The sequence below is a fragment of the Odocoileus virginianus genome, chromosome 27 (assembly GCF_023699985.2).
Source record: "Odocoileus virginianus isolate 20LAN1187 ecotype Illinois chromosome 27, Ovbor_1.2, whole genome shotgun sequence".
In the NCBI taxonomy this organism is placed as follows: domain Eukaryota; kingdom Metazoa; phylum Chordata; class Mammalia; order Artiodactyla; family Cervidae; genus Odocoileus; species Odocoileus virginianus.
In genome coordinates this window covers 28,263,295-28,276,294 of record NC_069700.1, presented here as the reverse complement: position 1 = coordinate 28,276,294, position 13,000 = coordinate 28,263,295, and the positions used below count along the sequence as shown (strand labels likewise).

The window sequence follows — 13,000 nt, the reverse complement described above, 5'->3', positions numbered from 1 at the left end:
TGGCTGGGGGTGTGAAGCTGAAAGAGGAGAATGGGGGGACAGGAGTGAGGGACGTGGCAAGCGGCGGGGGATGGATTAGGGTCCTAGCCCAGGCTCCCAGGGGGCGATTTGGGCCAAGCACCCTGCCCCCACCCAAGTGTCCTACAAACCAGATGACCTCAATTCCTGAAGTTATCCTGCTGGGAGGAGGTGGGACCGCCAAGGTGACTTTTCTTCTTTTGCCTCCTCTTCCTTCTGTACAGCCACTAAACTCACACTCGCCTTTTTCCCAGCTTCCTTATGTTAACAAACATGCAGTAGGCCCCTACTGTATACCTCGTGCTCTCAATAAGCTATGTGTTCTGAGCCAGAGGGCTTCCCTGGTGCCCCAGTGGTAAAGAATCCACCTGCCAATGCAGGAGAACACATGTTCGATCCCTGGGTTGGGAAGATCCCCTGGAGAAGGAAATGGCAACCCACTCCAGTACTCTTGCCTGGAAAATCCCATGAACAGAGGAGCCTGGCAGGCAACAGTCCATGGGGTCACACGACTGAGCGGCTAAACAATAACAGTCTCAGCCACAGCCCAGAGTCAAGGCTCCCATGCTCCAAGGGGACAGAGGAAGTTGCAGCGAGGCTTCTGAGTTATTCCCAAGACTTTTGAGGCTTAATAGAGACTCTGTGTGTGCCTGAGCTACAACGTCCCAGGCTCACTGAGGGCCAGGGCCTGGATGGCATCTCGTGTTCTTCAGAAGCCCCAACGGCTGCATGCATCTGTCTGATGGTGGTGGGAAAATGGGTTATTGCTAATGAGGTGTCAGTCACCTGGTAGACAGAGTTTTCTAAAATGTGGCGGGGAGCAGACGATACAGCGGGCCGGTGGCAGCGAGGGGTACCGGGGACCCCTGGCTCCAGGGCGGAGAGGGGCCTTCTCTGCTCTGGCTGTGTCATCTCCTGCCCACCCCTTGCCGCTTGTCACTAGGCCTGGGAAGGTGGGACCAGGTAGGACCTGAGAACCCTCCTGTCTGTGCTCCCCCACTTGGAGGAGGGGCCCCCTCTGAGCATCTGCTTCCTGTCCCCGTTCCCCCAGAATGCGGTGCGACACAACCTCAGCCTGCACAAGTGCTTCGTGCGCGTGGAGAACGTCAAGGGCGCTGTGTGGACTGTGGACGAGCGGGAGTACCAGAAACGAAGACCGCCAAAGATGACGGGGTGTGTGGGCCACCCCCCCCCCCCATTCCTCCCCAGGGCGCCTCCGTGCACCAGAGCCTTCCCACCGTGGAGGGAGGGTGGGGAGAAATGAGGCCACAGGGGCCCAGGATGGCCCAGAGTCTAGAAGTGACAGGTGATTCAGGGAGAGGACATTTCAGTCTTCTGCTTCTGACCGAGGGAGGAGCTGAGAGGAACCCGGCATCAGGGTGGAGCCCTCAGCCGGAGCCAGGGCGTGAGCAGGTGGTAGCCAGCGTGGCCATTGATGAAGGGGCTACCATCCCCAAGGCTGCTCTCCCCCCTTCTTGTCACGGGATGAGCCAAACCTGTGAGATCCCTGGGCCCCACTTCATTTTTTACAGGGAGAGGAGGCCCAGAGAGGGCAAGGGGCTGGAAGGCGGTCACCCAGCAGATCCCAGGCAAAGCTGGGTCTCTGACGTCTCCCATGTAGCGCTTTGAGTGGAGACTGAGGGACCTGGGAGAGGGTCAGAAGCTCCTCTTTCAGCTTCCCTCCCAGCACCGCCACCTTCCACCCCAGACATCTCACGTGGGCCTGCCTGTGCTTCTTGGGCCAGAGGCCTGTGAGGAGGCAGAGAGAGGTGTGAAGCAATTAGATGTATATCTGTGGGTGCCTATACCCCTCAAAGATTCCTTCTCCCCAAACAAGAGCCTCTTTACCTTCAGGCAGCAGTGGGGGCTGGGGCAGGATTGGGACTCAAAAAGGAACCACACCCCTTCTGAGTGCCCTCATATGCCAGTCCCAACACTTAAAATCTTCATGTCCTGTTTTCACCCTGGAATCAGAAGACCTGGGCTCTAATTATACCTCTACTTCTCCACAGCTATGTGACCTTGGGCCCGCTTCTTAACCTTTCTGAGGCACTCTCTAAACTAGGGGGTCGTCACTGTAGAGGATGGCCTTGAGCCACTGCTTTTCCTGACCCAACTCCTGGAGTCCTTTTTGTGTAGAAAAGCCTGCGGTATAGAGCATGTGGGGACAGGCTGAGCACATGGCATACTAGATGTCCCAAAATTCAGGATGGCAGGAAAGTGGGTTTTACAGAAAGGGGACTGTGGAGGCTATCACTCAGACCTTGTCAGACAGCAGGAAATCTAAACTGAAGAGAAAAACTACTGGGCTGCCTGACATGGAGCAAGACACAGGGAAGAATCTGTCTCACTATAGCTCTGAGACTCTGGGCGTGTTCCAGGGTCCCTAGGAGCCCGGGCAGCTCTCCCGTGAAGGGGGCTCTTGGTTCCTGCTGCTTCAGGTCAGCAGGAGGGCTGAACAAGATAGGCACGGCCGACTATGACCTCCAGGACAGTGAACGGCCCTCCCCTGGCACAGAGCAGGCCCTCAGTTAGGGTCAAGGCCTGAGTGAGGAGTAAGCCGATGCATGAAGCAGACTTGCCTTCTCTCTCCTCCAGGAGCCCCACCTTGGTGAAGAACATGATCTCGGGCCTCAGTTACGGAGCACTTAACGCCAGCTACCAGGTAGTGGACTGGTCCCCGACCAGCGCCCTCCCGCCCCCTCACCTTCCCACCCGCTCACTGGCCTCGGAAGAGAGCCTCCTCCACTGTCTCCGGCAGAGACACAGGGCACGGGGCAGGGAGGTTGGCACAGATAGGTAATGGCGTCCCCTGCCCTGGCTTGTCCTGTGTGTGTGTGTTGGGGCGGGGGGGGTGGTCCTCTGTCTCCCTGGAAGGAATAAGTCACGCCCAGGTTCTCAGCAAAGCTGGGAGGCAGGTCAGAATCAGAGGCAGGAGCGCTGGAGATCTGCCAGGGCGCAGACACGCGGCACAGGAGGCTCCCGAGGGCTGGGGAAGGGACATCACCCAACCAGGTGGAGCCTGCTGACGGGCCTCCGCTCTGTGCTCTCCAGGCTGCCCTGGCCGAGAGCAGCTTCCCCCTCCTCAACAGCCCCGGCATGCTGAACCCTGGCTCCGCTAGCAGCCTCCTGCCCCTCGGCCACGACGACGCGGGTGCCCCCGTGGAGCCGCTGCCCAGCAACGGCAGCAGCAGCCCGCCTCGCCTCTCCCCACCCCAGTACAGGTGAGGTTGCGGCGTGGACCCCAGGCCACCCCATTCCCCCACCCCCAAACCTTGGGAAGGTGGGATCTTGTCCCCCTGCAGCTGGGATCCCTATCTTGTCACCTCTGGTCCAGCTCTCTTCCCAGGACCGGTGGCCCCCCTCTCTCCTCATGGCTCCCCACCCCCATCCTCTTTTTTTATTTCCTTCCCTCCATCCTCTCTCATCTCCCTTCATCTCTCCTTCCCAACCAAGGACCGTCTCTGCCTATCCCAACACCTTTCTTTTGAAGACAGCCCCCGGGGAGACCAGACTGATGTCAGCCCTCAGTCCCTCAGAAATGAGGGGCTCCTGGGGAGACACCCCCCGTGCCCCCAGATTCTGGATGCGTTTTGGGATGGGAGTGGGCAGGGAAGGCCCCCCGAGTGTCCGCATCACCCCTTCCGTCACAGCCACCAGGTACAGGTGAAAGAGGAGCCGGCTGAGGCCGAGGAAGACAGGCGGCCCGGACCCCCCCTGGGGCCCCCCAACCCCAGCACCGTGGGGCCTCCAGAAGACAGGGACCTGGAGGAGGAGCTGCCTGGAGAAGAACTGTCCTAAGGGCCTCCAGGGGCAGGCGGGGCAGGGGTGAGACCCCTCCCTGCGGGAACCCAGGCCCCACTTACCCCACTCCACGCCCCGCCCAACCTCAAGGCACTTCCAGGACTCAGATGGGGGGGCTGGGCCAGCAACTCCCAAGGTGACCTGACTGACCTACGACACTCGGGGGCAGGGACGGTCCTCCCCCCACCCCGAGGGGACACAGAATCCCTGCTCTGGGACCGGCAGAGGACACAGAGGGCCCAGACCCCTCCTCAGACCCCCCCCCCAACATCTGAATTCCACGCCCCCCGCCCCCAACCACCAGCAGTAGCAGGGCCCTCCTCCCCCACCAGCTGGCCCCTACAGGGCCCCTCAGCGCCTTGGAGACCCGCAGGCGGGGCTAAGCCACCCTCTCAAACCCAGGGCACCGCACCCCTGGCTCTGGCCGCGTGGTCTGGCCAGAGGCCCCCACTTCCTCCATCTGTGCTCCCTTCCACCATTTTGTCCGTACTGTGAAGAAATAACTCCAGCCCGACTCCTTCCCCTGCCCTGGCCTGGGTCAGGGCAGCTAAATCTCAGAGCAGCCCCAGGAGAAACCAGCCCCCTCAGCTCTGCCTGTTCAGAAGCCACAGCTAGTGGTGGGAGAACCCGGATTGAGGGCGGGCCCGTGGAAGTAGGGCGGCCGGCTCCAGGCTGAATAGGCCTGCATCCCTGTTTGCTGGCCGCTGCCCCCCATGCCAGGAAGCACAGGAAGAGGCCTGTGCCCGGTGGACTCGTGGAGGTGGAGCCGAGCCACCCTTGAGGCTGGAGTCAGGCCGGGTGGTGCCGGGGCTGCAGGAAAGCATCTGCCTCTATCCCGGGGAAAGGCCCAGCTGAAGCCGGGCGGGCAGGGGCGGGCGGGATGAATATGGTGGCTGCTGTGACCCAACCGGTCACTCCCACCCCAGCCTTCAGGTCCCCCATTGCAGTCTTCCCTCACCCGCCCCCCACCCCGCACCCCTCAGTTACACGGATGACCAAAGACCTTTCTTATGCCAGAAGCAAAAACCAAAACTTTTCGTTGGCTTTTTCCTTTGTCGCCTCCCACATCCCCTGGTCCTCTTGCCCACCCCAGCCTCAGGCTGGAAGCCCTTCCCGACTTAAGTTATTGTTTTAAACCAAAGTTTACAGTGTCTGTTGGTGGCCAAGACCCCCTCTCTCCACCCCCACCCTGAGGACCCTGGGACTCAGTAGAAGCTGGGGGCCCTGCGCACCTCCCCTCTGCTCGGCCTGGCCTGGGGGAAGGAGCACGGACAGAGGGGAGGAGACTGCCTCCCTCAGCTCCCTCTGCCCCCCGGGTTCTCGTCCCCTTGGGCCGGGGGCATGGGGAGCCCTCCTCCCAACCGTGGGCTGCTTCCTGGGGGCTCTCCAGACCCCCTTCTCCAGGACCAAGTTCCCCATCACACTGGGAGTGTGGATTCCAGCGAAGGAGCTGGAAAAAAAAGTGAGACTCTCTCCACAGACCCCCTATGGGGGACCCCAACTTAAGGCCAAGGACTGGGTGTGTTTGATACTTACACCCCAGGCCAGGCCCCTTTGCTGAGAAGACTCCTTGGACTATTTCCCAAGAAACCCCCACATACACCCCTTCACAAGCCACCCCTCCCAAGAGGCAGGGGGCCCTCCGCCCCCTCCCCTATGTACTCCCCACCTGTGTTCTGTTTGACCAGCACAGAAATATTAAACGTCCTCTCTTCACCGGGCCCTGCGTGTGTCAGCAAGGGAGGGGAGGACGCTGTGGGCAAGGGGCTCTTGCTGCAAGCGCGGAAGTGGGCCGAGCCCAGCACCTGCGCCTCCACATTCGTTCACAGCTTTGTTCCAGCTCCTCTCTGCCCCACCTGGCTCCCTTTTCCACTCGTCATCTGGGGAATTTTCTCTCAAACCAGGTCTCCATCGTTCTCCTATTTTCTCCCAAAGTCACAACCCCTGGGCCCAGTTCCTTCATGGGTTTGACATCGAAGCTTTCCTGCCTGGACGTTTTCATTGGGGAGTAGATTTCCTCTTGGGATCCAGAGGGTTCTTGCTGCAGAAGCACATGCCCGGGAAGCCCTCTGGGCCCATCACCCATGGGTGAAGGCTACCTGGATAGGCGTGTGTGGGGAAGGGAGTGGCATTGAGATGCTTGTCCGCCACTATGCAGTGTAAGCAGTGGTGGACTCGGGTCAAAAAAGGGGCTATTGCAGCCCATGCAAAGGGGACCCCGGACAGTTGGGGAAGGGAAGGAAGAGGTTCAGGCCATTAAAGGCAGAGCAGGGTAGGGGGCAGCACTGCACCAGCCCACACCAAATCCTGACCCCCCCACCCACTACCCAACCCCAATGGGGAGCCCCCCACCTCTCAGACCCCAGTGCCCACCACTGGGCTGTCTCCCAGCTCCCTTCCAGCACCTTGGGCACGTCTCCACAGCGGGGCCCGGGAAGGAGTGTATGCACTTGGGGGAAGTGTGGAGAGAGGAGGGAAGGTGTTGAGAAAGCAGACCCAGTAATCCCACAAAGCATCAAAATGCTGAAACTTACCGAAAGCCAAGCTTGAGGGAAGTAGTGGGGGAAAGAGCCGGCAGGGTTTGGAGGTTGAGTCTCTGCTGACTTCCTGTCTCAGGCCTTTCCTACTCCTTTCAGCCATCATCTGTGGTCCTCCACCTTCTGTCAAGCCCAGTCTACCCCACCTCCTCCCCCTGCCCTAATCCTCTGGACACTGGTGCAGAGCTCGGAGTGAATCCCCTGTCCCTTCCTAGAGAGGGCATCTCAGGAGGGGCCAGGCCAGGGGAGACCTGCCCACCGGGCGCTACGAAGAAGTAGCACTGCTCGAATCACTGCCCCCCTCACCCTCCATGGAGGCCGCCAGGGTTCTCAACAGCAGGACTAGCTTCATGTAATTTGTGTGGACAACAGGCATTCTTGGGCATTCTCGACAATGCAGCAAAGCAGCTACCCTCAATTTCACTGTGGCCGCTTCCCTTTCCCCCTGCTTTCCCGTGGAACCCACCAGCCTTCTAGGGAATCCAGAGGTGTTAGCTGCCACCCGCCAGCTCCCTACTCCACCCGCGGGAGAAGGTTTGTTCCCTGGTTGGCCCTAGGAGTATTCTTCCCACATGGGAGACTCATGGGACAAGATGACACCTAGCCTCAGTATCAGGACAGCCCTTCAAGTGGTCCAACTTCAGTTTCTCCTACTTCAAACTAGTGTCTTTTTTATTCCTTCCCCCAGGGATGTGGCAAATGCCTGAACAGTAAATTTGGACGTGAGCTGAGATCTGTCCCAGATGTTGGCAGAGAAGGTCTTAAAATGTAGGAAACAGGAGGCTGCTGTGGACCTCCATCTTCTGAGTTACAGACTCAACATTAATGTCCTTACTGTTCTGACAGATCCCACGTGGGGCAGCCCCACCCCCACCCCCATCTTTTGCTGTTCAGATGCTGTTGTGTCCGACTTTTTGCCACCCCATGGACTGGAGACCACCGCGCTGGCTCCTCTGTCCATGGGATTTATTACGTCCTAAATAAGAACCACCTCACCCCCAGTCTTGTTTTGCTGTCAGGAAGTTCTGCATGTTGTCTAGCTTCTCTCCTTCCTACTGTTACCGGGAGCAGGTTATTAGCTGTGGCTGGTTGCTTGTTCAGGTCTGAATATTTCTGCATTTACTGGGTTAGAGCAAAGCTGTCTTGGGGAGCTGTTCTCAGGCTAGCAACAAAAAAAAGGGGGGGGGATACTCCAAGCCAGACATTTTGAGGGTGAGAAGGTAACTAACAGTGGCTTCCCAGGTGGTGCAGGGGTAAAGAACCCGCCTGCCAATGCAGGAGATGCAGGAGGCACTGGTTTGGTCCCTGGGTTGGGAAGATCCCCTGGAGTAGGAAATGGCAACTCGCTCCAGTATTCTTGCCTGGAAAGTTCCATGAACAGAGGAGCCTGGTGGACAGCAGTCTGTGGGATCGCAGAGTTGGACACGACTGAGCACACTCACTGGTGACCCTGTGGACTCTGCACCCGGCAGACGTTCCCTTCCCCTCACACTCGGGAGCCTCCTCTTCCTCTATTAGCCACCCTCGGCCAAGGCCTTTGCCAGTGGCCAGCAGAGGGCGCTTCAGACAAAGCTGAGCTTCTGCTCCTCTTTGGGCAAACTTGCCCTCCAGGGAAGGATGGGAGGTGGAGTGTGGGAGGGAGTGCTCAACTTCCTGTGACAACTACAGCCCTCTGACCCCAAGTCCCAGAGAGCAGTCTCTAGCCCAGGGCAGAAAAGTATTCCTCCTGCTGTTCGGGGGCTTCTAGACCCATGCAACTTTGACCTATGAAGCACCTTGCACAGAAACGGAAGAAGTAAGAGAGACGAGAGCGATCCGGAGAGAAGACACCTCTGGAGCCTGGTACACTGGGCACCGTAAAGGGCTCAGTAAAGATTCTTAATGGTAACAGTAATTACTAACATTTAATGAGCTCTTATCACATACCACATCCTATTAGAGAAGCCTTATATTTTGTTTAATCTTTGCAACTCTGTTGTTGGCTGTTGTTCAGTCGCTAAATCGTGTCTGATTCTTTGAGACCCCCATGGACGCCAGGCTACCCTATCCTCCACCATCTCCCAGAGGTTGCTTGGGCTCATGTCCATTGAGTAGGTGATGCCACCTAACTCTGAGTCAGATACTATTTTTATCCCCATTTCACAGATGAGGAAACTGAGACTCAGGAAATCAGAGACTAACAGACGAAGCATTAGAAGAATGAGGAATCTGGTTGCAGTCTGGGGGAAGAGGAGAGAGCAACTTGGTGGCTTAGTCTCAGCTTTCTTGTGACACTGTACGCTGTGGCTTCCTCCCCTCTTCTTGGAGACTCCAAAAGGGGAAGCTGAGGTACAGAGTGCCTCAGAGCTAGGAATCAGGCCCTGGCTTCAGAGTTCTCTAGGCAGAACCAGGTAAGTTGAGGCTTGAAATATCACTGAGGGACAGAGGGAGCCAGAGAAAGAAGGCTGAAACGCCCTGTAAAAATAATCACACAGGGGGGAGGAGGTAGTGGGGGGCCTCCTGCTGGAATAGAGTCTGAGCGGTGAGGGCAGAGAGGCCCCTGGGCAGGGGAGAGGTCTGGGGAGGACTCACAAGGACCACACACACACACACACACAGGCACGCACCTGAGCGTGTGCACAGACACATGGGCACACACACGTGATGCTAATCAGCTACATTTACACCAAGAGGTCCCTTCCATCTTGAAAGCCTGCAATTATCCTGTGGCCACACCGGGCAGGGACACAAACCACATGGTAGTGACCGTGACATCCCATCACACAGGCCCAGGTTGCCTGCACACCTGCAGTCTGTCTCCACCTCAGGTTCACAAGTTTAGAAAAACAACCCCTCCCAAGAAAGTGGTCACGGTGGCAGCCAAGGCTGAAAGGCCCTCTGTCCTAGCTAAGAGGAGCTGGGGAGGGGGCACTGGCCACCTTTGAAAGATGGCTTGAATTAAACGGAGTGGTACAGGGTGGGGTGGGCATGCTGGAGTTCCTGGTCCTGTATAGAAGCCTTTCATCCCCACTAAGGGTCAGGGCCCCTCCTGCTCTCAGACTGGAACTCAGACTGTCTCCATCGGCTGCTCCCTGGGGTCAAGAGCAGGCCAAGCGCGGTCATGGGTGGGTGGACAGCAGAGAAGCCCCGGACTCAGCTCTCAGCTCTCTGGCCGGGAAACTGATGGCTATCAGTGCCAAGGACTGCAGGGGAGGAAACTCAGGCCCTGCAGGGGTTCAGATCCTGCCTCTGCCTCTTGCTAGCTCTGTGGTCTTGGGAAAACTTCTTGATCTCTCTGGGCTTTGGTTTCCTCGTCTGTAAATTGGGATGGGGTGATCATCACTGGTTTGTTGAAAAGATTAATAATGATACACATATAAAAACCTGTCATGCATATTAGGTGCTCACTAGGTCCACAGCACATAATAGCTGTTAATAAAATGTAACCTTGGCTGCCAGTTACCATGGGGCTCAGGGGCCCCTTGTGCTCCTGGAGGCCACAGCTGGGAAGGGGAAACTGACTGTAGGGAACGGGCAGAGAAAAAGGCATTCTAGACTTGTAGCGCCTAGATGGAGCTTCAGAAAGGTTCACAGGGCAGAAAACAGAGCTGTGTGGGGAGGCAGGTGCGGGGAAGGCCGTGGGCTGACAAGCCTGGCTCACCACTGTCATTGCTGAACGACAGTATACATCCTCTGGCACAGGCTGGGTCTCAGGCAAGTGACTTTCAGAGCAGTCTCCTTATCTATAAAGTGATGATGAGAATTCCTAACTCCGGGACTTCCTGGTGTTCCAGTGGTTAAGACTTCACCTTCTAATCCAGGGGTATGGGTTTGATCCCTAGTCAGGGAGCTAAAATCCCACATGCCTCATGGCCAAAAAACCAAAAACAGAAGCGATAGTCTAACAAATTCAATGAAGACTTAAAAAATGGTTCACATCCCCCACCCCCAAATCTTAAAAGAGAAAAAAGAATCCCTGACTCCTCAGATCGAGGGGAGAATTAAATGGACTCATGAAGCCTGCACACGGGGCCCACACTGGCTGATACCCCATCGGCAGCAATGCTGCTGGTACTGCTGATGAGATTCAGAATTGTGGCCTGTGTCACTGAGTTGGCATCAGAGGGAGACAGTCTGATTCTTCAGGTGAGCTTTATCGTGATCGTCATTCAGTCACCAAGTCGTGTCCGACTCTGCGACCCAATGGACTGTAGCCTCAAGTGAGCTGGCTGCTACTGCTAAGTCATGTCAGTCGTGTCCAACTCTGTGCGACCCCATAGACGCCGGCCCACCAGGCTCCCGTCCCTGGGATTCTCTAGGCATGAATACTGGAGTGGGTTGCCATTTCCTTCTCCAGTGCGTGAAAGTGAAAAGTGAAAGTGAAGTCGCTCAGTCGTGTCTGACTCTTCGTGACCCCATGGACTGTAGCCTACCAGGCTCCTCTGTCCATGGGATTTCCCAGGCAAGAGAACTGGAGTGGGTTGCCATTGCCTTCTCCGGGGCTAAATCTGGTTCCAACACCCTGGGCTGTGGCCTCCAGAGGTGTTCAGAGCAGGCTTTTCAGAGAAGATGTGGTACTGGAGGAGCCACGAGGGGAAGCGAAGACGCAGCAGGAGAGCTTGGCAAGTGGGGCAACAGCTGAGAGAAGGCAGGTTAGAACGTTTGGAGCTCCGGCTGCAGTAGTGGGGGCTGACATGGGAAATGAGGGAGTCAGGCTGTGGAGAGTCCGAGGCCAGCTGGGGGGCCCGGCTGGGGGCGGGGGGCAGCTCCCAGGAGAGGGTTGAGGGCAGAGGCAACCCAGCCGATATCAGCTGTGGGGGAAAAGTAACTGTGGGGCGAGTGGGCTAAGCTGGGACTGTGGGGGCTGGTTAGGTGGCTACTGGGGCTGTCCAGGTGACAGGTAATGGAGTCCTAAAAAGGGAGGTTGCTTTGGGAAATGATATCAGGAAGCTTTTTGAACAGAGTGGACGCTGGGACCAGGTAGCTGCATGAGAAGAAAAGTCCAAAATGACCTCAGCTGGTGTATCTGAAATGTCTATTTATGGGGAGAAGGAGGAGGTCAAGTGTGGCACATTTCCACAGTGGAATATTAGACTGTGGAGAAAAGGAGTCCACAGCACAACTTGTCATAAGCAGGGTACATTTGAGGGGGAAAATGGAAGAAAGATACACAGAGCGCCGCTGGTTACACAGTGCTTTGAAGCCCTGCGTGTGTAAGCCACATATACATGTATGAACATTTAAAGAATTTGTAGGAATGATGAATAACAAATTCAGGATGGTGGTTGCCTCTCTGGGAAAGGGAAGATGCCATGAGAAAGGGTACTCAAGGGGCTTCAAGTATATCGATGATACTTATTCTTGAGCCGGCTGGTAGGAACACAGGGGTTCATCCTGTCATTCCTGATACTTTTGTGTGGCTTGATTATTTCATTTAAAAACAAAACAACGATTCCAAGGTTTGGGTCCTGGGCCAAAGGAAGAAATGTCACTCCTTCAGCCCCTCTGGGCTCAAGATAGGGCCAAGGAAGAGGTCTGTCATTCAGCTGGGCCTGCAGGGAGGGGCAGGACAAACAAGCTGGACCTGCGCAGAGGGGCTGGAGAGATGAAACTTGCTGAAGTACTGATCCATCTGGGCCCACATCTGGTTGTGGGCCAAGAAACGTGGCTGGGAAGGAAGGCAGAGATGGAGGAGGCAATCAGGGAGGTGAGCCGGGTGAGAGGGCAGCCTGAGGCCCAGGCAGGGGCTCTGCACGGCGGGGCTGAGGTGCTCAGGGAGGGCAAAGCCTGGAAGAACCACCCCTGCTCAACCACTACCATCACCCCCACGGACTTGGCAACAGGAAGCCCCTGGCGCCCTAGGAGGGCATCTACTCTGAGAGAAGGGAGTTGTGTTAAGGAGGCCATGTATGGAGCGGGAAGGGAGGCAGGGGTGTAAACTCTCTCTCACCGAGTTTAGCAGCAGAGGGAGAGAGCAAGTGAGGACCCCAGCGGGGAAGGGAATAGACTTGGCATGTCAAGAAGAGGTTTTACTATCTGTTTTCTTGACTGTATTGATGTTGTGGGTTTTCATACATATTTAAGTGGGGGTAGGAGAGGGCAGCAGAGTTTCAGCATGGCACTCCCATGAGGACCCGCCCTTGTCCATCAGAGTAGGTGCCTCTCATACCCCGTCCTTGTTATCTCCCCCAGGGCCCGGGCTCAGCTGCTCAGGAAGAGGGCTGGGGTTCGCTCCGGGAGGGGGAGTCTGGACATAGTCATGGGACTCACAAATGGCCCAGAGGAGGGAGGGAGCAGAGGCCCCGGCCTGGACCTGGTGATGCTGATCCAAGGGAGGGGAGACCCAGCCTAGTGAAGGTGAAGGTGAAGTTGCCTCTGACACCCGATGTGGAGGTGAAAGAGAAGTAGGGAAGTGGAGGTGGGGCAGGGGGCTGGTCAGCGCCTGGAGCCAAGACATCGCCCTGAGGCCTTGACCCTGGAGGCCTGCCCACCCCCTTCGCCCCTGCCCTCTGCGCTGGCCACCCTCACCCACCCGCCCCTCTGTCCACACACATTCCTCTCCTCCATCTCTCCTCTTCCTCATTCTGCTCTTCTCCCTGCTTCCCAAAGAACACTTGGCCATGAAGTGTTCCATGAAGTGGCCATGAAGGCTGTTCCCAGAT

The 13,000-nt window shown here is 57.0% G+C and overlaps 1 protein-coding gene across 4 annotated transcripts in view; it reads left to right on the top strand.

The window, feature by feature from the left end:
* FOXP4 (forkhead box P4) overlaps nucleotides 1-5,543 on the top strand; it is a 50,977-nt gene extending 45,434 nt beyond the window's left edge. For all 4 annotated transcript variants that reach the window (XM_070456459.1, XM_070456461.1, XM_070456458.1 and 1 more), the window contains exons 14-17: nucleotides 1,070-1,191; nucleotides 2,617-2,683; nucleotides 3,073-3,242; nucleotides 3,672-5,543. In XM_070456459.1, the coding sequence (XP_070312560.1) occupies nucleotides 1,070-1,191; nucleotides 2,617-2,683; nucleotides 3,073-3,242; nucleotides 3,672-3,819 (507 nt within the window). In that variant the 3' untranslated portion in view covers nucleotides 3,820-5,543. The remainder of the gene's footprint in view (nucleotides 1-1,069; nucleotides 1,192-2,616; nucleotides 2,684-3,072; nucleotides 3,243-3,671) is intronic.
* Nucleotides 5,544-13,000: the final 7,457 nt, after the last annotated feature.